At 36.3% G+C, this 27,734-nt stretch overlaps 1 protein-coding gene across 7 annotated transcripts in view; it reads right to left on the reverse strand.

Moving 5' to 3' along the window:
- Strbp (spermatid perinuclear RNA binding protein) overlaps positions 1-27,734 on the reverse strand; it is a 134,069-nt gene that overhangs the window by 7,980 nt on the left and 98,355 nt on the right. For 4 of the 7 annotated variants that reach the window (XM_052182405.1, XM_052182404.1, XM_052182403.1 and 1 more), the window contains 6 exons: positions 19,476-19,568; positions 18,658-18,857; positions 11,746-11,904; positions 9,905-10,039; positions 7,228-7,368; positions 1,554-1,677 (listed from right to left, as the gene is read on the reverse strand). In XM_052182405.1, the coding sequence (XP_052038365.1) occupies positions 1,554-1,677; positions 7,228-7,368; positions 9,905-10,039; positions 11,746-11,904; positions 18,658-18,857; positions 19,476-19,568 (852 nt within the window). The remainder of the gene's footprint in view (positions 1-1,553; positions 1,678-7,227; positions 7,369-9,904; positions 10,040-11,745; positions 11,905-18,657; positions 18,858-19,475; positions 19,569-27,734) is intronic. The other 3 variants (XM_052182406.1, XM_052182407.1, XM_052182408.1) reach the window with 1 other exon arrangement.

The following is a 27,734-nucleotide window of genomic DNA, read 5'->3' on the forward strand; positions in this document are numbered from 1 at the left end:
ATTATGCCCATTATGTCTTTGCATCTCCTCTTCACCCTATTATAGGAGGAGGAATATTGATAAATAACATCTAATTTCACTGTTCTCTTCTTCAAACCCTTGATGACTTTCCACTGTATTTAAGAAATCCAAACTACAGATCAGAATCTAAGTAACCTCATATAGGAAATAAAGAAGCCAAACTATATAAAACACTCTTTTCTGAAGATGTTCAGGGCTTTCTGACATATAGTAAATTTCCAGAAATTGTTATAGCACTCAATAAACTGTTGCTTATGAAAGGGCCTCCTTTCTCTAATCAGAAAGCCTATAACAATCATGGTCTCTACACATGGAGTTTGCTCTCATGCCAGCCTTCTCACTGTACACCCACTAACTCTCCACACTGCACTCCAGTGTCAATTCTTCAGGGAAGCCTTCATAGACCCACTAGATTACTCTTTTACACTCCCATGACATTATTTTCATTCTTCTCCCTCAGACTTTTCCCAGTTTTAAGTTTGGTTGCTTGCTTACCATGCCTCACCTTCCACAATGTAAGCTAAACGAGTAAAATCTATGTCTTCTGTGTTTTAAAGAAACAAAACACCATAAGACATATCGTCCAGTGATGCAAACAGAGTGAACTAGTAATTCCCAAGTGAATGAATTTCTCATTCATAATACTTCGCAAATGGCAACAACATGCGCAGTGAAACAATTCTAAGAGAGATCTTAGACTAGATAAGACCTAATATTCATATAAACCTCATCTTGGTCAACAAATACAAATGTTTTACTCCTTCACCACTGCAAAAAATGTCACCTTAACAAGCCACCTGGGCATTCATGGCTAAAACAACATATGGATTTGAACATTAGGCAGAGAGTGGACAGCGTTCTGGCTCTCCCAGTCATGTGGTAAAACAAAAAGGCAAATACCTTCTGCAATGCTATTACCTGCATCGAAGTCCTTATTCTGCTGCTTATTTCACCCAGACCTGCCTGACTTACCTGTAAGCTAACTTCCACTGAAGGAAACATCGAATTAAGAACAAGTAAAGAAACTTAGATGGAAATACTTGGAATATAACAGGCTCTTTATAAATATGTTATGTCTACCCCACACCCCCTAATAAACTACACATACACATTCATTCTCTCTTTCTCATGTGTTTCTTTCCTTTGACTATTCTCAAATACTGAACTTCATAAATGCTAATTTATAAGTCAGGATTCATCTCTATTAAGAAACTCAAAACTGCATAGCAATTCTGACTTGGTATCCCCACAGAATACACTGTGCGCTGCTGCCCAAACACCATAATTTGTAGAACAGCTTTTAGATTCTTCTCTGTCAAAATATATTCCTCCATCCAAGGTCAGTCATGATTCTCTCTTTTCCCTCTAGAAAGGCTATATATAATTACTCAGTAGATCACTTCTGAAGTTCTATATACTCCTACACATGTTCAGTATTTCCAGAACCACATAGAACTCCAGAGAATGAGGAAATCCTGTTCCTCAGGCCTGGCTTCAAAGAGGCCATCTGATCTTTAGTAAGTGGCACCAACCTGGAGTTATATATCCAGGAGCTGCTGTAGCCCCCACGAATGCTCCCCTTGTCAGAGTTCCTCTTCCTCTGCCCCGAACTGCCTGGACTGCTGCAGATACTGCCGTATTCACAACACCCTTTGCCTGTAGTAACAACAATAATAATTTCATCATGAAGAGAAAGAACTTTCTGCCTCTCATCTACTTTGGGGCTTCACCTAAGCCAGTAAGACATCTGTGGTTAGACTCTTCAGTGAATCATCTGCAAAACAGATATGGCACCTACTGTATAAAACTATTCTGAAGAATTTTATGAAAATATTTGAGAAACTATGTTTCACTAGTGGGTTACCTAGGAAACAGTGGCCAAATTACACCCAAAGTCATTTTTAGGTCTCATATATAAAACATTGTTTCTCGTATTAAGCACATGAATTTTTGTGGCTTCTAGTGTGGAAATTTTCTGAAACGGAGTGGATTTTCTTTTAAAAAGACACAGTCTCTCTCCAAGAAATAAAGTAATCAGATTGCAGAGTGACTCAACACAGGTTTAATTTATGTTATTACTAACAGACCTAATTAGCCAATTAATAAATACTTTAACTTAGAATAAACATTATTTTGCAAGAATGCTGTTCATGCATGCATATGTATCTCTGTGTCTCCGTGTGAGTATATACACAGCACATGTATGAGGGGTGCTTGTGGAGGTCAAAAGAACCTCCTGGGAACCAAATGCAAGTAGTTCAGAGCACTTGTTCATGAACAAGTAGAGCCATTGCTCCAGTCCCTCAATGTAGGCTTTGAAATGCTAAAATTTACTATCAAGTGGAAGATGTCTTATATGGTAAAAAAACAAACCAAGTTGGAAATTATCTACTTATCTAGACAATACCTGATCCTACTTTTTAAGTGAATACAAAAAAAAAAAAAAAAAAAAAACCTATCCTGGTGGATGAAACATGCAACAAAATGTCCACGTCCTTTTGCCTCAGGACATCCTGGTTTAAAAAGTCATCTATTCCTGCTCTCTGCTTCCTGACTGTGGCTACACTGGGCCAGCTGGCTCTTCCTCCTGCCATTATGCTTTCCCCACCCTAATGAGAAAGACCCATGATAAGTCAGTGTCACCTGCATCTGAGAATGTTTATGGAGACGTTACTACATTTGAATAAAAAGGACACCACCAGCACTCACCTCAATGGGCCCTAGATTACTCAATTGCTAACTAGATGACTTCCAATATCAATTTAACAGAAAGACATCTATAAAACAACCAACATTAAAAATCACTGTTCTTTTTACTTTGTACCTATCTGCAGATTCTTTAAACACACCATAGGTGCAGAGATCACCCTCATCCTCTCTAGGAGAATGGCAGACTGCCCTAGAAAACTTAAGTTAGTCAATTGCACTATACTAGGGTTTCAAGTTAGATCTCAAACCAAATAGAATACATTTTCCACTACCTAATGGGAATTACCTCTTCTTTTTTTTGAAGCAGGAGACCCTTAAAAATACTTACAATCAAGGAAAGTAATCTGTGCTCTAATATAAGAACATATAGCATTTCAGAGTACAGAAGGGAAGCTGTGGATGGGGGGAGGGGAGTGAGGAGATGGCTGCAAAGACAGAGTAACAAGTCCAACTGTTTCTATGATTCAAAATCTAAAAAATTCACAAAGGGCTCCCTTGTGGACTAAGCTTCTTTAACAAATGTGCAACACTGTTATATCACTGTAAGTCTGCATAGTTCAATCAGAAAAGCTTTCTTTAAATAATAGTGCTCATCCTGTAACATACAGAGTAGCTATGGATCACAGAAATCATATGAGCCCTTCTTGTCTCATAACTAATAGTGGTATGCTGGGAGGAACTCCACCTACTGGAAAAAAGCCATTTGCCATGTACCAGCAATCTCACTTCATAAACCAATTTATGAAGGCTAGGCACCAGAGGAAAAAAGAGACTGCTAACTGTCCTGTTTCTACCACCTTAGATATAAAAGATCAGCCATAATCTCAAAAAGAAACAGTTTCTTACTGTCAGTTTTGTTCTATAAGCCCCACATTATCTAATCAGCTAGAAACAGTTATAGAGGAAATAAATGATAACCACCTTAGATGACATCTAAGAAAAATTGAAAAGATCTGAGAATGGTGGAGCATGTCCAGAATTGCAAAACATAGGAGAGTGAGGCAGCAGGATCATAAGTTAAAGATTGGCCTGTGTTGTGGAGTAAGAACTTGTCTCAAAAATTCCAATCTACCAGCTAACTAACCAACCCAGCCACCTAAAGCAAAGCTAAATGGAAAAAAATTAATGAGGAGGAGGAGGAGGAGGAGGAGGAGGAGGAGGAGGAGGAAGAGGAGGAGGAGGAGGAGGAAGAGGAAGAGGAAGAGGAAGAGAAGGAAGAAGAGGTGGAGGAAAAGAAGAAAAGGAAGAAGAAAGATTTAACAATGGGGAACTAAGGGAACATACAATTACTTCCATGATTTTCTCAATTGTTCTCTATCTCTGTTTATCTTACATTTCAGATCATAGGACTATAAACACTCTGAGAAATATCCTAAGATCCTTTTGTTTTAAATACCTAACAGTATTTGTTTCTATCACACAATGTATTCAGCCATTAGTATCACCACCAGCACTCAATATGAGAAAAACAATTTGTCTTATATTTTACCTTCATTATCTTTCCCTTCATGTCTAAAAGTATCTTTGTGATATAAAAATGAAAGGCTAGAAAAAATCTTGTGCTAATGTGTATAATTAGCTACATACACTCTCTCTGTCCTTTCTCACCCTCCCACCCTACCCCTCTAGAAGGGCATGGATGGCACTACAATTCCCCAAATCACCTCCATTCTTCACTATACCAACAATGACTTCACTCCCCATAAAAATCAAAAAGTCCACTGAAAAGAGAAGTATTGTCTTAATATGTATTATTCACAACCTATCCCAAAGAAAAGGGTGTCAGGTCATTAAGAATAAGTAATTTTAGACAGGTGGTAGTGGCACCTGCCTTTCACCCGAGCACTAGGGAAGGCAGAGTTCAAGGCCAGTCAGGTCTACAAAGAGGTAGTTAGTTATAAGACAGCCAGGGCTACACCTTGCCTCAAAAAAAAGGCAGTAAACAAACAATTTCACAAAAGATTAAGTGGCACAAAAACAAATTTGAAGGAAAAAATTGCAGGATCATCTCAATAAATACACAAAATGCATTTCAAAGAGTTAAACATCTCTTCATGATCAAAAAAAAAAAAGAGAAAAAAAATTCACCTTACTTGCCTTGGACTGGGACCTCTGGCTACTATGCTGAGTTCAATGATAAGGAGGTCTATTCTCACCAGAGGCAGCACTTGGAAAGTACTGCCCCTTGCGGAAGCTGACCCTGGTCCCGACTGCCTGCTGTGAGGTGGCCTGTGAAGCGGAGCAGGTGTGAAGGTGATGCCCACACCCCTTGCTACCTGCAGCAATCAGGAGAGTTGGTCACTGGTTTACGAAAGCAAGAGACCCTGTACCTCACCTGGGCAGGACAGTAGAGCGGGCCCTGGTAGAGGGGGACAGGTAAGCCAATCTTGAGGGTATAAGCATGAGAGAACTGACCCTGCAGCCTTCTGACTATGATGGGACTGGTTGGCATAGCCAGGAAAGTGCTGGAAAGCTTGCCCTGGCAGTGTAGATGAGGGAGACCTAGCAAGCAGACCAGCTAAACTACCACCCAGGCCCAGATCAAGGGAGTTGACCCAAGCCAATATCTACATCATCTATGAACTGTTGTAGCTTGTGAAAGGGGCAATCCTGCTGTTCCACAGCTGAAGGTTCTCCATAACACAGGGCAACAACAGAATAAGCAGGAGGAGGCCAGGTGAGGATAGTCACCTAGTGTGACAGAAGCCAGAGACCTCAAATCAGACCAATGACTCATTGCAATGAACATTCAAAAGTGAAGATACGTGGACGCAGGGGTATATTATAAATAGGACAGACAAACTGTGACACACTACAGCTTCCATGGTGAGATGTGTTCTATACTTTTGTTTATTTTGTTTGTGTTTTAATTGGAGGAAGTTGCAAGACAGAAGGAAGAAATGAGGGGACAGGGAGATGAGTGGGACTGAAGTATATGATGGGAAACTCACAAAGGAACTCCAATGGCATAGGAAATAAACTAAAGATTAGGCAAACAGGGCTGCATGAGATTAAAAAGCTCCCAGTACACAGCAAAGAAACTCATAAAAATGGTGCTAAGACAGTGTGCAGAATGGGAGAATTGGTCAAATATATATCAGACAAGGAATTATCAACAATTTGTAAAGAATTAAATACAAAAAAAGTAGTGAAAAATATAGGCTAATTAACTGAATATACAGTTGTCAAAGGAAAAGTATAAATGGCCATAATGTCTTAAATAATGTTCAACACATCCTTAATCATCAGAAAATAACACTGATAAATACACTAAGATTTCATTTCACCCAAATCAGAAAAACTGTCAAGAAAACAGGGCCAGAAGTGTGGGTAAGTGGTAGAGTGTTTGTTAGCCTAGCATGCCCAAGGTCCTCAGATTTATCCCACCAGTACTACTCTACCACCCTAACAACAAAAACAACAAATTCTAGCAAAGGTATAGATTAAGAATCATTATCTATAGGGCCTGAAGAAATAGTTCATCAGTTGGGAGCACTGGCTGTTCCCTTAGAGGATCCAGATTCATTCAAAGGATCTTCATGGCAATTCACAACTACCTAGAACTCACTTCCAGGGGATCCACAGTACCAGGTATATACATATAGGCAAAATACCAATACATGTAAAATAAATATTATTAATTTATTTACTGCTGGTAATAACATAAATTTGGAAGCTGCTACAGAAATCATAGAGAAGTTCTGCAAGAAATTAAAAATAAAACAATATGCAGCATAGCTACACCATTTCTATAGGTATACACCGAAAGGATTTGAGATTCTAAGTCTGTATACTACAAAGACACTTGTACATTTGTATCTATTGCTGTAGTATCAACAATAGTTAGGATACAGAATCAGCATAGAAGTCCATCAACAGAGTAATAGATAAAAAAAAATGTGGTGAGTGTATGGGTATCTGTAAAAAAAAAAAAAAAAAAAAAAACGAATTAATGTTATTTCTAGAAAAATGGAACTAGAGATCATTTTGCTATGCAAAATAAGACCATTTGGAAGAAGGAAAGGCACCAGCAGTGGGGAAGAGGTTTGGAACAGAGGAGATGCCAATGGGTTGAGAGAAAAAGTACAATGACAAATATGTATTAAATGTCATAATGAAATTCATTACCTTATATATCAACTAAAAATATGAGGGTATGGAAATGGCTCAGCTTACTGCTGAGTTTTGTTCTCAGTATCTATTTCCAGTGGCTCACAACTGCCTACAGCACCTGCAACTCCAGCTTCAGGGGATACCACACCCTAATCTAGGCTCTATAGATAACCTCCACAATATGGCATACATTCAGAAAGACAAAAATAAATATTGGTTGGTTGGAACTTGATATGTAGACTAGGCTACCCAAAAACTCACAAGAATCTATCTAGCCACCTAACTTCCCAAGTGATGGGTTTAAAAAAAATAAAATTAAGAAGACAGTAAAAGAGGAAATAAATGGGAAATTTGAGATTATTACAAAGGTTGCTTAATTCATACCTGAGGAATGATCTTCTTTTTCTTATTATTTGCAGCATTGGGTCCAGAAAACAGCTTCTCAAGGGCAGCTAGTGCTGCACTTGCCTTGGCCACTTTCTTGTTTGGACCTGCACCTCTGAATTTCTGTCCATCTACTTCTACCTGAAATTAAAAAACAGCACTTTATAATTATCTCTAACAACCCCCTCTGTATAATTTTAATTCAAAAACATCATAGGGCTAGAGACAAGAGTTCAGTCGTTAAGAGCACTTGATGCTCTTGCAGAGGATGAAGATTCAATTCTCAGCACTCACATTATGGTTTAAAACCATCTGTAACTCCACTTTCAGGGGATCCAAGACAAAGACAAATGACACACATCCGTAGAGGCAGGCAAAGAATAAAGTAAAATAAATAAGTCTGAACAATAAAAAGCTTTTTTTAAAAAAAAAAAACACTTCATAAAGAAGAAACTATTTTAAGTCAAATAATGCTCTTAAATAATAGCTAATGAAAGTCTAAAATGCTTTTTATTACACCCTAGAAAAAGCAAGAAAGTAATCTTTCAACAAACCCAAAAGAAGATAGCCACACAAACATAAAAATAACATAAAAACTAACAGAAAGCAACAATCACTATTCCTTAATATCTCTTAAAATCAACAAACTCAATTCCCCCAATAAAATGACATAGAATAACACACTGGATGTGTAAACAAGACCCAACATTTTGCTACATATAGGAAAGGCACCTTAGTGTTGAAGACAGACACTTCCTCAGAAGTAAGGGCTGGAAAATAATTTTCCAAGCAAACGGTCCCAAGAAACAAGCTGGAGCAGCCATTCTAATATCAAATAAAAAGAAACTTCCAACCCAAAGTTATCAAAAAAGTTAAGGAAGGACACTTAATACTCATGAAAGGAAAAATCAACCAAGAAGAACTGTCAATTCTGAACATCTATGCTCCAATTGCAAGGGCACCACATTCAAAAAAGAAACTTTACTAAAGCTAAAACCACACATTGTACCTCACACAATAATAGTGGGGACTTCAATACCACACTCTCATCAATGGACAGATAATGGAAACACAAACTAAACAGAGACACGGTGAAACAGAAGTTATGGACCAAATGGATTTAACAGATTATCTATAGAACATCTAATCCTAAATCAAAAAATTATGCCTTCTTCTCAGCACCTCATGGTACCTTCTCCAAAACTGACCATATAACTGGTCACAAAACAGGCTTCAACAGATATAAGAAGATTGAAATAATTTCATCCATTCCATCAGAGAGATCACCACAAAGGTTGGTCTTCAATAGCAACAAAATAACAAAAAACTCATATACACATGGAAGCTGAACAATGCTCCACTCAATGATACCTTGGCCAAGGAAGAAATAAGGAAAGAAATCAAAGACTTTGTAGAATTTAATGAAAATGAAGGCACAACATACCCAAACTTATGGGAATCAATGAAAGCAGTGGGAAGAGGAAAATTCATAGATCTAAATGCCTACAAAAAGGAACCAGAGAGAGCTTACACTAGCAGCTTGACAGCACACCTGAAAGCTCTAGAACAAAAAGAAGCAAATACACCGAAGAGGAGAAGATGGCAGGAAATAATCAAACTCAGGGATGAAATCAACCAAGTAGAAACAAAAATAACTATACAAAGAATCAACCAAACCAGGAGCTGGTTCTTTGAGAAATTCAGCAAGATAGCCAGACTAATGAGAGGGCACAGACAGTATCCAAATTAATAAAATCAGAAATGAAAAGGGAGATATAACAATAGAATCTGAGGAATTTCAAAAAAGTTATGGGATCCTACTACAAAAAAAACTATATACAACAAAACTGGAAATTCTGGGAAAAATGGGCAATTTTCTAGACAGATACCAGGTCTCAAAGTTTAATGATCAGATAAACCATCTAAACAGTCCCATAACCCCTAAAGAAATAGAAGCAGTCATTGAAAGTCTCCTAACCAAAAGAAAGAAAGAAAGAAAGAAAGAAAGAAAGAAAGAAAGAAAGAGAAGAGAAGAGAAGAGAAGAGAAGAGAAGAGAAGAGAAGAGAAGAGAAGAGAAGAAAAGAAAAGAAAAGAAAAGAAAAGAAAAGAAAAGAAAAGAAAAGAAAAGAAAAGAAAAGAAAAGAAAAGAAAAGAAAAGAAAAGAAAAGAAAACAAGGACCAGATGGGTTTAGTGCAGAATTCTATTAGCCCTTCAAAGAAGACCTAATACCAATATTCTTCCAACTATTCCACAAAACAGAAACAGAAGGAACACTACCCAATTCATTTTATGAAGCCATAGTTATACTGAGTATTCCCTTGGAGATGGAACGGTTTCTGTCTGATCAGGAACCTGTCACAATTTCCTTTCATAGAGGACTTAAAAGATTTTTTTCTCCTTCTATTATGTTCCAAATAGATTTTAAAATCTGGTTGAATGCATATTACTTTTATAGCCTTCAGAAGATATCACATATATTTAAAAATATTTTGATGACTTAAAAAAATGTCAATACTGAGTTGTATATTTTAAAATAAATTTTATTAGCTTAATAATAAATAAATAAATAAATAAATAAATAAATAAATAAATAAATAAATAAATGAGTAAGTAAGTAAGTAAGTAAGTAAAACTTCTCTAAAAAAGGTAAGGTGGGCATATATCAAGGTACATACCTCCATTACAAAGCGCTTATCATGGCTTCCACCAGTTTCTGAGATGAGTTCATACTTGAGACCTCTTCTTTTTTCATTGAGCTCCATCACAGGATTTTTGCCGCTTGCTGTGAGGATAGGACCCTGAGTTCTTACCTAAAAGGGAGGTTGAATAGTGAATTTATTTTTAACATAAATATGCTTAAAAGCAAACTCATTAATTCTACTTGAAAACATTTAAGAGCTAAAATGAATCACCTGATACCAAAACATTAGTCATAAGTGAGGAAATCTTTGTAAGGGGTAAATATTGTTGTCACCTGAATAGAAAGGAGGAATGCCCCATTCAAACTCTAAGGTCTGAGCTAATAACTGTTCATGTCCTGACACTGAAGGTAACTAACAAATCAGAAACAATAACAGCAATTTGTTTGATGCCTTGAAGGTTTATTATTGTTCATTTTTAGGTATGCAAGAAATAATTCTCCATTTTACATGTGGGAGGCAATGTTTCTAAAAGCCTTTCAGTCACTCTAAACATATCTGATGACACCTAATATAAAAACAACAGGCTACAAACTATAGATTCTGAAGAAATAACAATAAAGGCATCTATTCCCTGGACTCATCTCTGTAAAACTATGTGTTAGTTGTAGAAACACAAGAGATCAACTATTTTAGGCTCTCTGTATGTCTGCTATGTGTATGTGTTCCCTTACCCCCCCCCCCCAAAAAAACATTTCTTCATGGGCTGGAGAAATGGCTCAGTGGTTAAGAGCAATGACTGCTCTTCCGGAGGTCCTGAATTCAAATCTCAGCAACCACCTGGTAGTTCACAACCATCTGCAATGAGATCTGACGCCCTCTTCTGTGTGTCTGAAGCTACAGTATACTTACATATGTATGTATATGTATATAATGTATAATGTATATATGTATCTAATATACTTATACATAATAATAAATCTTACAAAAAACTGAAATTATATATATATTTTTTAATCTAAGTTTTTGTTATTATTCAAAGCTAATTCTTTAGAGAGAATGCAGTCAATACAGGCTCTTCCCAATGTATTGTATGTATTCAATACTTACATTCATCCAATTCTATTATCTGGAATCACTAGTCCACAATCTAGGACTAACTCTTATTCTGAAATATACAGTAAGCAGTCCATTCACACATCAAAGGGTGAACTTGTATACCTTATGTACCCCAGCTTGTCAGATACCTCAAAAAAAAATCTGTTTCCTCCACTACATTTTTTAAGTTTTTATCCTTCAGTTAATAGTGTTAGTCTTGATACATATAATTATGACATTCTAGAAGTATTTCCATGGCCAGAATACATTTTAAGTGTATCTACTTTTTTAAAGGTGAGGACAGATTCTTTGTAAGAATTCAGTAAAAGATGATCAAGATGTAAAGCTATATGAAAATGATTGCCTTCATAAACATATTCAGAAATAAATCTGGCACAATTAAGGTAAAACACCCAAATATGGCAATGCTCCTATAATCCTAGCATTTGGAAGGTAGAAGCAGGAGGGTTACTAGTTCAATGTCAACCTCTGCTACACACGAAATCGGAGGAGGCCAGCCTGGACTACTAGAAGCCCAGTCTCAAAAACAAAACAAAACAATACAGAAAAGTAATCAGAGCCCCAGCTGTGACTCAGTGGTGGAGTTTGCCTAATGTGCACAAGATCTAGGGTTTGAGACCAAGAATCATCCAAAGAAATAAAGCAGATTAGTAATATACCCCTCTATGTGAAAAATCTTTTTTTTTCCCCCACATCTCTAAGGTTTTCCATAGCACTCACACTACTTTATTCTAAAGAAGAAAAGGATACAAGTATACCTCTAAGGTACTGGAGGTCTCAGTTGTAGAATTTCCAGTATTATTGCTTGAGTTTGAAGATACTGTATCATTTTTGCTTTCATTATCTGATTTTTCATCGGAACTCATACATTCAATATCTGCATCAAAACCTGTTGGGTATCCCATTGCCTGTAAAACCTGTACAAATTCCATTAAAACATTTTTATTCAGTTACCAAAGATGAAAAAGGATAGCTGAAATTCTGAGATAAGAAGTTTCAGAATCTGTAAGTTTACTAAAACCCCATGTGAAGAACAAGAATGGTGGTGCTACAACTGTAAAAGCTTGGTTTAGTTCAGTCCACAATCCAAGGTAGCACTACATGAAAATGGGTACATATACTCAGAGTACCTAGCCTAAAGACTTAGAAAATACAAGCCTAAAGTTGCTGCTGCTTCATTTAATCTGGAGGTAAATGATAAGAGAACATACATCACAGTCAAGCTCACCCACTGGAAAATAGAATCTGAAAAAGAAAATTAAACTAGAAAGACGTGGAAGCCTAATACATCACTCTCCTCTGGTCTTCAATTTCTCCAACTGGTAAAGATGAAGATTAGATCAGCTGATCTCCAAAATCTATGACACAACCATGAAGGAAAACTAGCCAAAGAATGGAAGTGAGAGGGTTAATGTTTTTGTTTTTTTGTATTTGGGTTGATTTTGTTTTGTGATATACCGTCAAAGCAGTCTCCAGTTGTGTTTCTATCCATCTCTGCAGACTTCATAGATTTTTGGTTGTGGGGTTTCTTTGTTTGCTGAAACAAGGCTTTCACATACTGCCATTTGTCCTTGTATGCAGGCATGTGTGTACAAGGCACAATCATTTTTAAGCTCTCCTTCTAGATTACACTGCTTTTATAGAAAACAAGGTCAGTCTATAGAAAACTACAGAGCTAGTTTCAAAGCTACACAGAGAAACCTTGTCTCCAAAATCCAAAAACAAACAAAAAGAGAAAGTGGATACTGTATCCTTCAAGAAATAATTACATTCACTATTATGTTTTTAAATCTCTTTCAAAGCAGGTTAATACTGCTTTGTGAGTTACTGATTAAAGGCTTTCTACTTTATTTCAAGGCCTTGCCAAGCTACATACATGCTCAAAATGAGCTATTCTCTTGGCCTTTAATTAAAGCAGTATATCCACAGATATAGGGTTAGGGTCTAAAAGATCAGCTTTTAGTTGCTGAGTAAGCAATGTCATACTTCTCCATTATACCAACTATACTTAACAGGTGACTCAAAGAGCTGATACAGTGGTCAAATAAGAAACCTTTGTAGAAAATGAGATCTGTATATTTTTTATCTATATAGATAAAATAGTGATACTCCAAACAAAGATGCTTAAATTGAACTCTGTACAAATTTGAAATTAACTCTTCTGGTTCATATCTGGAGAACCTAGCATTCTCATCATACATAAATTCCTTGTGTTTATTGGGCATTAAGGCCAAGAATTCCTTTTAGCATCTTAAGTTCTAAAAGTACTCAGACAGCACTTTACATTAAGTACATTAACATCATTTGGTTAGTGACATCAGTATTTCATAAATAAAACACCTGCTCTACTGAGTCCTGCAAATAGTGCTTGCTCTCTCTGAGAAACCTCACCCTGGCATATAGAGGGGTGTAGCTCAGAACTGGGGCACTGGCCTAGGGATTATTAGACCTTAGGTTCAAATCTTAGAATTACAAAGCATGGGAGAAAATGCTTCCCACCTTAACATAGACAATTTAAATGTGAAATGCTAATTATTTAATACCACTTCTTTCTTTGCTTTTTCACTTGTCCTAAGTCATTTACTTGTTAACATAAGTTACAACAGCAACACAATTCAGCACATAAAAATAATGTGTTATCTCTTGAGGGATACAGTATCCACTTTCCCTGTTTATTTCTGGGTTTTGGAGACAGGGTTTCTCTGTGTAGCTTTGGCTGTCATGGAACTAGCTCTATATACCAGGCTGGCCTCCAACTCACAAAGATCCACCTGCCTCTGCCTCCTGAGTGCTGGGATTAAAAAGTTATGTACTACCACTGCCAGATTTCATTTCCACTTTCAAAACAAACAGATACCTAGTAACCTTTTAAATTACTAGTAAGAGCTGGTAAGAGCTTCAGCCATTAAGAGTACTAGCAGATCTTGCAGAGAACCTGAGTTCGATTCCTAACACTCCTACAACCACCTGTAACTCCAGTTGAAAGACATCTAGTACTCTTTTGACCAACTTCAGGTACCAGCATGCATGCATGCATGCATGCATACATACACACACACACACACACACACACACGCACACACAGATACAGGCCAAACACTTATCCACATATAAAAATAAATAGATCCCTAGGATAACTAATAAAAAGTAGAGGCACAACTCAGAAGTGGAGCTCTTGCCTGGCATAAAATCCTGATTCAATCTAGAGGGAGATTTTGACAGATAAGGGAACCAACTAATAATAAATCTCAAGTCATTGCTTAATCATACTTTCTTGGAGTATAATACCATGAGCTAAAGTCAGAAGTGAAAAAGTTCTCAGCTCTCTACAATTGGTAAAACTCTTCTTGACTAAACACTAGCTCAGATTCTATGGGCCTTTAAAAAAAAAAAAAAAAACAAAAAAAAAGGCTCTGTCTTTAGTCCTTATTCTCAATAGCCCATTGCACCAAAAACCCTGCTAAATTAGGCTAGTTTTGTTCCTATCTGATCATTCACAGCATCTGACCAAATGTTCTTGTCTCACACAATCTCACATATGGTGTCTGATTACCCAGGCCTGCCTTCAGAAAGAATTCTGCTACTTTAGGATTGAACAGATGGTTTAGTAGTAAAATCCTTGCTATATAATAGTGAGGACCTGGGTTTGGATCCCAGCACTCACGTTACAAGCACAGCATCCTACACATACCAGTAATCTCAGCTCCATGTGGGGCAGAGAGGTAAGAGGAATATGCAAACTCCAGGTTCAAGGATATATCCTACTTCAAGAGAATAAGCCTAAAGAGATAAAAGAGGGTATTCAATGCACGCTTCTGGCCCCAACATACACATCTGTATACACCTGTATATGCACACGAGTGCGCGCGCGCGCGCGCACACACACACACACACACACACTTTTAAAAGAAAACAAATCCTTCTACCTTTCTTAGTCAGAAATCCTACTTAATCGTCCCTAGTGTTTCCTCTTAGTAATTTCCCACCCATTCATCCCTCTCTGATCCTTGGCAATAACTTTTGGAGTGAAAATCAGGTGCAATTATATACTGAGGCATTTTCTTTACTACCAGCCCAATGCAATACTTTCCTTGTAAAATCTATTCTTACCTACTTATCTACTGTCATATTTTACTTTCTTTGGCAGAACTAAACTTAGTTTGGAATCAATCTCAATATAAAAAAACCCAGCATATTAAAGTTTAAGTATCTAGAAAACAAACCTTATATTAAACTCATCAACTGAGCTTAAAATTCAAGATAATTCACAGAAAAAAAAGTAACTTGAAATCAAGTTATGTATGCAACTTTGGCCCATTTTTCCCATAAGAAAGTTGAGTCACCTGATACAGGATAAAACCAAAAAAGATGAGAAAGCCTCAAAGACTGGGCATTGGGGGTGAAGAGAAAATACCCCATGGCTCTCTATTCAAAAGTAACTAACAAAGCCGGGCGCACGCCTGTAATACCAGCACTCTGGGAGGCAGAGGCAGGTGGATTTCTGAGTTCGAGGCCAGCCTGGTCTACAGAGTGAGTTCCAGGACAGCCAGGGCTACCAGAGAAACCAAAAAAATAAAAAAAATAAAAAAAATTTAAAAAGTGACTAACTTTCATAGCTTCTGTAGGAAGGAGATCTGGTATCAGGTGTTCAGAGCACCTAATGGCTCTAAATACTTCTCCAAAAGGTCACCACCCAGTAATGGCCTCACAGCCATTGAGAGGAGGAAGGCAGATCTCTTGAGTTCCAGGCCAGCTAAATCTACACAGTGAGACCCCTTCTTTAAAATTATCTTTTATCCACACCATCCACTATTATTTTCAAGAGAGGAATTATGTTAGGTATATTCATTGTCATTGGCTTTCAGGAAAAAGAGCTGCAGAAGGTGAGGGAAGCTGCAGCTGGGTAGCTAAGCCTCACTAACATGGCAGATTTCCACTTGTTGTTTCCTTTTTGGTTTGGTTTGGTTTGGTTTGCTTTGGTTTTCCTTTTGGATTCTGGAGAGGTAGAGTTCCCAACACAACACTACTGAAGTATGGACTACAAGTTTCATCAAAAGATCTGTCTTCATAAATGCAACATTGTCTCTTGAACTCATTATCATTAATAAATATGTGGATAACCCTCAAGGATAGTGATTTGGCAATTTATTCCTGATACCTAATAGGATTCTTGATACATTTTAAATGAAGTATCCATTAACTCTGACCCAGTAATTCCATCTCCAGAATAGATCTTACAGGATAATCAGACAGGGTCAAAAATATATAGAGCAAAAAACTGAACACCCAAAACAATTACATCATGATACCTTGATAAAAATCAAATTTTCAACCATCAGTAAGTTAATAATAGAACAATCTTTGATAGAAAAAGAAATGTTTAAATGAGCAAAGCAACATGAAATAACTTTCTGTACATCTGTATATACAACATATAGATACTCCTCTTAGAGCCAATTTGCCTTGAGAATTCTTAAATTTCCGTTTCCAAAATCCAACATAAAATATGCACCAACTTATTTGCCAAATCCACGTGAATTCTTAAGTACTGCCCTATATTCATATACAGAAACATGGAATAAAGACTAAAATTTGTTCTGCAAAAATTCAGCTGGGGTTTTACCACCCATTACTTAATGTAAAATCATTACTATTATTTCTGCCTGTTGGAATTAAAGATGTATCATGCATTCTCCAAGTATAACAAATACATATCACACATAAAAAGAGAAATAGCCCAACTTTTACAAAGCAAGATATACAATTTAAAAATCTCCCTGAAAAGTTTGTACTGATCTTAACCCTTAGATCCCATAGAGGATAGACTCTTGCAAGTTGTCCTCTGAAAGTCTCACTCACACCATCATGTGTGTATACCCTCCCCAATACACACTCACACTCACTCATACACACACACACACACACACTTAAAAAAAGTGAAAACTTTAAAGAACTCTTTGCCTCACTGCTCAACACAGAAAGTAAACTGTACAATACAGACTCCCAATACATCTATAGTGTAAGAATAGGGAAACCCAGAAAGGACCACAACAGGCCAGTTCAAATTTACTTCTTAACTGTACATACCCAGACTCCAATTAAAGACAAAAAATGAAACCACTAAGGCTACAAAGTATCCCCATGTTTACCAAAATTAGGTTAAAATAGTCCATCATGGTATAATACTGTATCACTGCATCAAATAAAAGTAGTTAACATCTAATTCACTGCATTAAAAGAAAAATGCCACTATATCAAGACACCTGCAAATTTTACTGAAGTTGCTATAAGGCCACAATCTTAGAGTTAAAAAAAAAAAAAAAAAAAAAAAGGCAATCCATTAAAGATCACTGATATCCTACTTTGTGAACAACTATCAAAGAAAAAATGTCCACCTAACCCTTACACCAACTCAATGTAACTCTTAGAAATCAACTGGCTGTTCTTATGTCATAGATAGCTACAGAATTTAGCTTTAAATTTGTGCTTCATTCTCAGAGTATACAGGAACAGCTCCTTTACACTGTTGAGTTTTGTTTTTATTTTCATTTTGCCATCTTAACACAAGTTTGTGTCATCTGGGAAGAGGGAACCTCAATCAAGAAAATGTCTCCATCAAGCTTAGCATGTCAGTAAGTCTGTGGGCTTTTTTTTTTTTTTTTTTAATTACTAATGTGAGAGGCATAGCCCACTGGGAGCAATGTCATGCCTTGGATTTTATGACAAAGCAAACTGAGAAAGCCTTAGCAGCATTCCTTCAAGACTTATACTTTGGTTCTTCCCCTCGAGGTACTTGCCCTCCTTTCCCTTTATGATGGACTGTATGTAAGCTGTAAGCTGAAATGAACCTTTCCCATCCAACACTGATTTTGGTCATGGTCTTTATCACAGCAATAGAAAATAACCAGAGCAGTTATCAAACTTTTTTTTTAAATTTTAAGTCTTGGGTTCTATTTATAGTCTCATTTTAAACTCACGCCCTCATCAGACTTACCCAACTTCTAAACAAAGCAGAATATGTTTTCATGTTGTTATTAATTTTTTTATAGTTCTAATCACTACCTCACATACAATACACTTTCCATATACGTACAATTTGGATGTCCATCTTATCCACACTAAACTTCATAAACTCTTACTTTAGCATCTAGCATAGTGCTTACTCTACTTTAACCAACTTTAAGCAAATGTAATGTCCATGAAAACATACTAAGTATTTTACACCAATAAAAAACATAAGTATTTTATAGTCTTACGTGACAGAATTTAAGTAAAAACCAGTTTTTGATGCAGCTGCATGATCTGTGACATTTTGGCATTATTCTACAATAAATTAAAAGTATTTATTTATTGAGATTTTTAATTATTTGGAAATTGTCTACATGCATGTCTGACTGCTCCAAAATACTCAAAATTATTACCTATAAAAAATATTTGCAAGAATAGAGCATCACCACAAATAATGTATCATGTATAAATATCTTTGCTTCAGAAATATGATACTGAAAAATGTTTTCTATTTTCTAAATTGCATATTATGTTACAACAATAAATATGATCCATAGGTGAAAAAGGTTTCTATGTTACTGTCCTCAAAGTTTTAAATATATGGGTAAGCACTCTGTAAGAAGAGAACAAAGGAAGCACTGGTCAGTGAGAGAACACCGTACCTTCACGGCCACATGGAGCTTTGCTGTTTTCTTGGATGGTCCTGAGGCTTCATATGTTGTGCCATCCACATCTACAGACATGGTGAAGACTGGGGCATGGACCGGGCCAGATTGTGACAAAAGTTTATACTGAAGCCCAGGCCTGATCTGATTTAATCTCATAAGAGCATTCATAAGGTCTATTGCTTTACTATCCAGAACTATGAAAAAGAGAGAAAGTAAGATTTAAAAATTAAACTAGAAAGTCAATTTGCTTCAAACCTTACATCTGTAGATCCTATTAACCACTATAAATTGCCTATGTGATGAATCTAGAAAGATGGATCAGTAGTTAAGAGCACTTACTGCTCTTGTAGAAGATCCAAGTTCAGTCCCCAGCATCCACATGGAGGCTTATCACATCTGTAACTCCATTGCTAGAGTACCTGAGGCCTTCTTCTGATCTCTGCATGCACCAGGCATACACATGGTACAAATACATACATGCAGGCAAAATATCACAGACACAAAATAAACATATCTAAAGAATGTTTTTATATCCCATGTGTTTCAAAAATAAGAAAATGAATACAAATTCAATCCAAAAGTCATCTTTGAATTTCTTATACATTATAATAGGTTGGTAAAAAAATGTCACATTTATTTCTATTTGTCAGCATTGATGTCTCAAGCAATGAAATTTAGAAGCTTGAAGTTCTTCAATTACCAATTTTGTCTACTAATGTCTATTTTCAAAGTCAATGCAATTCTTCCTTACTTATTTTTCTGAAGCTATAAACCATCTCCACCTCCCACCATAAGAATAAGGATTTACATACTTTTCCTTAAGTTTCTTTTCATCTTCTTGTTGGGATCTTTATCATCCCCTAATCCATCTTCAAATGGCCTCTTTAGAGCTGAAGACCCAGCACCTACAAACAATTACAAGTGCTTCAGTTATAACCAGGATCCTTATTTAATGTTTGAATGGAAAAATCTCAAAAATCACAATAAAAATCACATACATTTTCTCAGTGTTCAACTAAAATGCCATATTGATAATCTAGAGTGTGCAATGTTCTTTCGAAACCATTTATTAACATTTCTGTAAATACTTGTTCAGTATTTATTCAGGCATGCCCACTTTTATGTCTATGCTATGATCTGAAGACTTCTATATTAAAACTTATAGCTGAATCTTAATTCCCTATGTAATGATGATTGAAAGGGAGTTTATGTGAGAGACAAAACCATAATAAACATTAGTGAACTTATAAAAGATGCCTGAAAGAGACTGCCTCTTCCATAATGTGAAGAGAAACAGGATCATCTGTAAGAAACGAACTAAGACTGGGCAGTGATGGTGCAAACCTTTAATCTTGACATTCAGGAGGCAAAGACAAGCAGATCTCTGCAAGTTTGAAATCAGCCATATATAGTGAATACCAGGACAGCCAGAGCTACATTGTGAAACCTTGTGTCAAAAAAAAACACATTACCACAGGGTCAGTCATCAACCCTGCTGGGCTCAGCCTTAAGCTTAGACTTCCAGTTTGCATAACTGTTAATAATAACAGTTATATCATGTATCATTTATAAGTTACCCAGTCTTAGGTTCTTTAGCACAGAGACCAAACAGACTAGAATGACACATACTCTTATCTGTTATAAACATGAACCGAAAGTCTGTCATCTATGTATCAGCTGAGTAAAAGTAGTTACTGTTAGAAGAATTCATCTACCCCTTCAATTATTTCTAAATTGCTTATAGCAATTGTAAATACATTTAAAACCTTGTGCTTTTATAAATCTCAGTACCAAATTGTAAGTTCTTTTGCAATTATAAGTCTTCTGCAAGATTTTATAGTTTTCTATGAGGCTTTTCTCCCGTTATCAACTTCCTACTTTACCAGAATAATATTGTGCATTATTGCCTATTTGCATAAACATTTTGTATCCTTAACTGCATTTTGCAGTTCAAAGGTATTTCCTATTTGTCGTCTATTTTATAAATAGCCTATTTTAACATGAAACTTAGGAACAATATAATAGAAAGAAACCTAAACTGTTGATACTAATACAAATATTGAATGAAGCAACCACTTAGCAATGCTCCCAAGTGTAAGAGTTTATGCCCAAGTTTCAAAGAGAAAGAGAGGAAAGGTGATCAGCCTGCCTAAGAACATTAATGAATTCTGTCTTCAATTTAAAAATAAGTTACTTCAACAAAAAATATATAACAGTGAAATTTTCTACATTTTCACTATCAGGATTTATTGTCCCTTGGCATAATCACTGAGTTCAGCAGTTGTTTGAGTCAATATTCTATAATCAGCTCAATTTTTATGTTCACCAATGAAAAGCAATGTCTGCTTAGCATGATTGTCTCGTCTGCATACAACTGTTAAGTGTGTCAGTCTTCTAGAACTATGTTTATTCAATCTTTCTCCCATTCATTACCTTATATTAAAAGCAGCTCTTTAACTGACTAGAAATTATAAGCTAGTTGAATACACAGATTTAAGTATTCCAGACACATGGAAAGAGCTCTGTGGCTTCATCTTATCAACCTGCCAGTAGAAAAGAGCTCATGATCACAGTAATCAGAAAATACACAGGCTTACAATTAACAAGACATTTTAACCTTTGTGGTCTAGTAATGAAATCACTTCTGAGGCAAAATATTTTTCATAAATTATAAGCACTCACCAACATAGGTCTGATGCATCACCTTAAATCATTTATATGTATTTAATCCTCAAAAGCACTCAAAAGCCAGTACCTCTTATCATTCCCAATTTAAACTTATGAATACATTTATTCAATAAGTATTTTCAGCATTTACTGTGTACAGGCAATTTCAAATATTTAACATGTAATAGACACAAAGATACCCTTGTTCTCAAAGAGCTTAACTACAATTAGGTGAAGACTAATTAGAACATGCCATATAACAGTGATGCAGACACAAACAGCAGACAGTTTCAGACTTGGGGCCTCATTTGGTTTTGTTTATGCATACACATACATGCACACATGTACTCACACACTTTTAATGATGTACTTGGAAACCTAGTTTCTTTACCTGCATATACTATGTACAAATCCTTCTCAAAACAATGAACTTAGAAATCTCAGAATGCCTTCAACTCCCAAACAGCACTGATCAACAATGTATTCCCATCTTTAAATGATAGTTTAAATTTTATCCCTAGTAGAAATCAAATAAAGACATTTCTACTCGGGTGTTTTCCTAACATGTGTAATTAACTATGCAAATATGAAGGGAAAAAAAGCAGATTCAGCCTAAACTGGTTTGGGTGCCAAGTAAGGTAAAATTGGGTCTTCTAGTAAACTTTTGGGGAAAATCACTGCATTACCATTTATGCTATGCATAAGTGGATATGTATATGATTAAAATCAGATGAATTACTGGAAGGGAAATGCACTATAGAAAAAAAATGAATGACCTAATCTATCAATCAAAATACAGTACCACCCAAACTATACCCATTTATAACCAAATTCTTTTTCATGAACCCCAGAAAAGGAAGCCCAAAACAGTAACAGGGGTCATACTTGCTCATATGTCAATTCTGATTTGCACTACTGCTTTGCTCTAAATTATCTTGCTTCTTTTGCTTGTCTGTGTGAACCCTTACCTTCAATGAATAAGAGATCAAGAACCTATTAAACAATTGGCCCAGACCCTAACCACCTATAAAAGTAGTGGGTATAATAAAGAGCTGTAAAGTGTTCTCAGTAATCAATAAGAGAACTCAAGACTGACTCAATGAATTTTGGCCAAATACACAAGATGGAAAATGCTGAGTGGGGAAAAAAAAGAACAGACACAGAGGATGAGAGTAGATTTCAGAGGCTAAAGTGATGGCTTAACAATTAAGAACTGCTTTTCCAGAGGACATAGGTTCAATTCTCAGGACCTAGATGGCTGGCTCAGAACCAACGGTGACTCCAGTTCCAAGGGATCTGATGCCCTTTTTGAACCTCCTCAGGTATCAGGAACATACATGGTGCACAGACATACATGCAGGCAAAACACTCATACACATAAAATAAAAATTAAGTTTATTTTTTTTAATTTAGATTATAAATATTTTAAGTCTGAGCTGTTATTAAGCTAGGAATTCATGTGATGGTGACGAAAAGGCACTTTGGATTGGAGAGCTAGTTAGGAATCAGATGGAAGTACAAATTTAGGGTCCTTTTTGGTAAAAAGGAATTTTGAAATAGAAGACCAAATGAATCATTGTAAATAAAGACAAAAGGCTGAGGATTGAATGCTGAGACATTTTTAATATTTAGAATTCAGAAAGTCAAAGAACAACAGATAATGAGAAACTGGGGCAAGAAGATCCAAGAGAAAATGATCATGTGATACTCAAAGGAAAAGTAGCATTTTGGGCGCTGGAGAGCTGGCTCAGCAGTTAAGAGCACTGACTGCTTTTCCAGAGGTCCTGAGTTCAATTCCCAGCAACCACATGGTGGCTCACAATCATCTGTAATGGGATCTGATGACTTCCTTCTGGTGTAGCTGAAGAGAGCAATGGTGTACTCATATACAATCAATCAATCAATCAATCAATAGGAAGGAAGGAAGGAAGGAAGGAAGGAAGGAAGGAAGGAAGGAAGGAAGGAAGGAAGGAAGGAAGGAAGGAAGGAAGGATTTCATGTCACAAAAGCTGGGTCCAGTAATATCAAATAATGCAAACAGGGCATCATAAATATACTCTGTTGGAGGAAGGGTAAACTGGTATACTGAACAAACTTCTAGGTCATTTGATACCTATAACATTTTGAAGACACCTCAGAAGCTATGCATCAAAGTTCTCATAGCAATTCTATGGGTGTCTGAAAGGTAATAAATAAACCTAAATATTCTTCAAAACTCAGACAAATCATAACATATTCATAAAAGATACTACAGAGCTATTAAGATGACAAACTAAAGCAACACATAAAATTAATCTCAAACAATAGTAGACAAAAAGATCAAGTCAACTAATGATTAAGCTGGTACAGCTCAATTTCTAAAAAGTTTAAGGAAAATTAAATTACTGATGAAAGCATATTTAGGTGGTACAGCTAGAGAATCTAGGAAAATACTGTCCAAAAATCAGAACTGATAGTTCACATGGCAAGAACATAACAGGATGGTGCCTGAGGAACAGACAATATTATATCTTTTAACCATAACAGTAATTATATAAGTAACTTTTTAAAATAATTCTTTGAAGGGCTAAGAGATGACTCTGTGGTTAAGAGCACCAGGTGCTGTTCCTAAAGACCTGAGTTCAGTTCTCAGTATCCATATAACAGCTAACTATTAACTCTTGATCCAGGCGATCAGATGCTTTCCTTCTGGTCTCAGCAGGCACCTGGAATGCATGTGCTGCACAGACATAAATGCAGGCAAAACAGCCATATATATATATATATACACACACACAATTTTTTAAAGTACTCACCTATTTCAAAGTTGAGGCAGGATAGGATTCGAAGCAAATTACTGAATGTGATAAGGGAAAGGTCACAGGCAATACTTGAGTAGTGATAAGGAAAAAAGCTTAATAGACCAAGCTCAAATCACAAGAAAAAGTTCAAAAAAGAAGAGCTAAAAAAGAGGCTGTTGTTTGCCAAAAGTTGTGCTTTTCAAGATCTGAGAAATGGGACTCTGTTGAGGGGTAGAAATTAAGAGGGAATTTACTTTGGTTTATGAAAATAACAGAGTGAATAAAACTCATGTTCTAAGAGAAGAGATAACTGTTAAAATAATATCCATTTATAGAGGAATAAGATACAACATACTATACAAGCAAAAAGTCTTATCATCAAATAAGATGCTACAAATAGTAGACAGAATGAATGGTGAGAATATGTACAAGGTACTATACACACTATTGCTCGAAAGGAGAGAAGAAATGAAAGTACGAGGTAACAGACAAGCTATGAAATGAGAGGTGTTTAAAGAGTTTTTGAGGAATGAGACAACTCTCACAAATAGTCCCCATGTGTTTTTTCTGCAATCATGCTCAGCAATGTGCTATTGATAGAAAACTTATTTGAACTACAGATCCAGTAAGAAGGATCAAGAACCAGAAGCTGTATCGTAGGGAGGGATCATAATGATAAGCCAGAGAACACAGAGTAAAGACAGAAGACCATGCAGAGAATTCAGGAACTATCCCTGCTGAAGATGAGCCCATAGTCTCTAAAACGAGGGGCTAAGGTGCAGGAAAGATAAAGTCTATGGCAGGGAATTGGAATATGAAAGAAAAATATTGTATGAGTGAACACTGAAATTAATAATCATATAAATAGAATCCTCTCTTTGAAACTACCCACCCCAGCCAGCCTGGTACCACATGATGTTCAAACCCAGAATGTAAACCAGAACTCCAGATAGGAACTCCCAGAGTTAATTCATTTACCTTCCTAACAGAGACCCACCTGCTACTGGGCCTCAGGACAGTGTGATGCTCAACCTAAAACCCCATCTAAGTGCACCCAGAGCAAATTCCTGCCTACCTATCCACTACTCCACACAGAATGAGTGGCCTCAATACTAAAATCCAAGTATCATTCAATGGATCCACAACCTGACAAGTTAGAGTAGACAGCGAAGAGCTAAACACCTGTCCAACAAAGGCAAGACCAGGTATCCTAAACACCTCTAACATCCTAACTCCAGCTGCCTATAAATCATCACAAAACCACAAACAAGAACAACTAAGACAGCACCCCCCCCCCCAGAGATTAACACCCCGTCATAATATTCCCTGTGAAAAGCAACTCTACTGATGTACCAGGATTTTAAAATGTCATTATAAATATATTGACGGAGCTCAAACATGATATGAATAAATAATGTCTAAATAAATTCTAAAAAGAAAAAGAGAGTTGAATGAAAATACAATTTAATGTATACTCCTGAAGAAAAGCCAAACAAATAAAATTCCATATGAAAAATTCAGTGAAAAAGATTTGGGGAAAAACTCACCAACACACTGAATCACATGGAAGGGAAAAATAACATGTCTCAAAGATGAAGTAGAATGAATGAATCACTCAGCTGGAAAAAAAAGTTAAATCTAAAAACTCGAAGAAAAATTACCCAAAAAACGTGGGGACACTATGAAAAGGACCAAACCAATGAATCCAAAGTATGAAAAAAAGAGAAGACACCCAGGTCAAAGACATAGAAAATATTTTCAAAACATAGTAAGTAAAAGAACATTTCCCAAACCTAAGGAAAGAGATGCTATCAAGGTACAAGAAGCATATAGAAAACAAAATAGGACTGAGGGAGTCAAGGGGCGGGGGGGGGGGGGGGGGGGGGGGGGGGGGGGGGGACAAGCACACACACTGCTCCGTAACACATAATGATAAAAACACTAAATACACAGAAGAAAGGAAAGATATTAAGACCAAGTCACATATAAAAGCAGGCCTATCACAATAACAACTAGTTTTTCTTAAGATAATTTATTTGATTTTATCTTATGTGCATTGCTGTGAGGATGTCAGATCCCCTGAAACTGGAATTCCAGACAGTTGTGACCTGCCATGTTGGTGCTGGGAAGTGCACCTGGGTTCTCTGGAAGAGCAGCCAGTGCTCTTAACCAATGAGCCATCTCTCTGTCCCACTAATCTTACAACAGAGAATTTGGGAACAAGAAACACCTGGTCTGATGTTCTACCCATTCTGAATGACCACTGATGTCAGCCCAAACCTATACCCTGCAAAATGATCAGTCATAATTAAAAGAGAAAGAAAAACACTTCACAATTAAAACAAATTTGAGGAATTCATGTCTACTAAGTCAATTCAACATAGGACACTAGAATAAATAGTCTGAGCTGAAAAGAAGATTAAACATATCCAAGAGACAGGAAGAACAAATAATTCCAGAACAGTTAACCATAAGAGGTCTTAAAAAAAAAAAACCCCACAACAAAATAACAAAAATTAATAAACACTACTCAATAGTAATTCTAAATACCAGCAGTCTCAATTTCCCAATGAAAACAGACTAACAGAGGGATTAGAACCCAAGATGACTCTTTTTATTGCCTACAAAAACCACACTTCTCCATATTCCTGGCAGATACTTTAGGGTAAAAAGATAAAGATATTAAAAGCAAATAAAACTAAAAAAACAGGCTATTCTAATACCTAACAACATATACTTCAAATCAAAACAAGACACAATGTATGGAAAAGGCAATTTATACTCATCAAAGGTAAAATTCACCAAGAGGATATTATGATTCTAAACATTTATACAATAAACAAGGGGCACCCAATTTCATTAAAAGAAACTAAATACTAAAACTCACAGAATAACCCTAACAATGAAAGTGTGTGACTTCAATACCCCACGTTCACCAATAGGTTATCCAGACAAAAATTAAATAAACTCTGGAATTAAATGACATCATAAATAAATGGATCTAAGAGAAAATTCTATGCAAACCTAAAGAATTTACTTTCTTCTCAGCAGTCCATGGAACTTTTCCCAAAATTGCCCATATATTAGGATAGAATAAGTCTCAACAAATACAGGAAAGCTGAGTGTCCTGTATCCTATGAGGTATCAAGGGTATGATCAACAATAGAAATAGCAAAAATTAGAAAACCTCACAGAAACAAGACGACACAGTATTGAATGAAAACAGGATCACCTGAGAAATCAAGAAGGATATATACTGGGTGGTGATAGTTTGTGCAACTTTAATCCCAGAACGTGGGAGGCAGAGACAGGCAGATCGCTAGGAGTTCAAGGCCAGCCTGATCTACAGAGTGAGTTCCAAGACAGCCAGAGCTATGTGGAGAAACCCTTTTCAGGAATTTTTTTTTAAAAAAAACAATGGAGAGGGGAGATGGGAAAAAACAGAAAGGGGAAAAGGGGAAAGGGGGAAAAGGAGAAAAGGGAAAAAGTGGAAAAGGGGGAAGGGGAAAAGGGAAGGGAAGGGAATAGAATATAAGATAGGTAGTAGTGGTGCACACCTTAAATCCAAGTACTCGGGAGGCAGAGACAGACAGATCTCTAAGTTCGAAGCCAACTTGGTCTATA

The sequence above is a fragment of the Apodemus sylvaticus genome, chromosome 5 (assembly GCF_947179515.1).
Source record: "Apodemus sylvaticus chromosome 5, mApoSyl1.1, whole genome shotgun sequence".
In the NCBI taxonomy this organism is placed as follows: Eukaryota; Metazoa; Chordata; class Mammalia; order Rodentia; family Muridae; genus Apodemus; species Apodemus sylvaticus.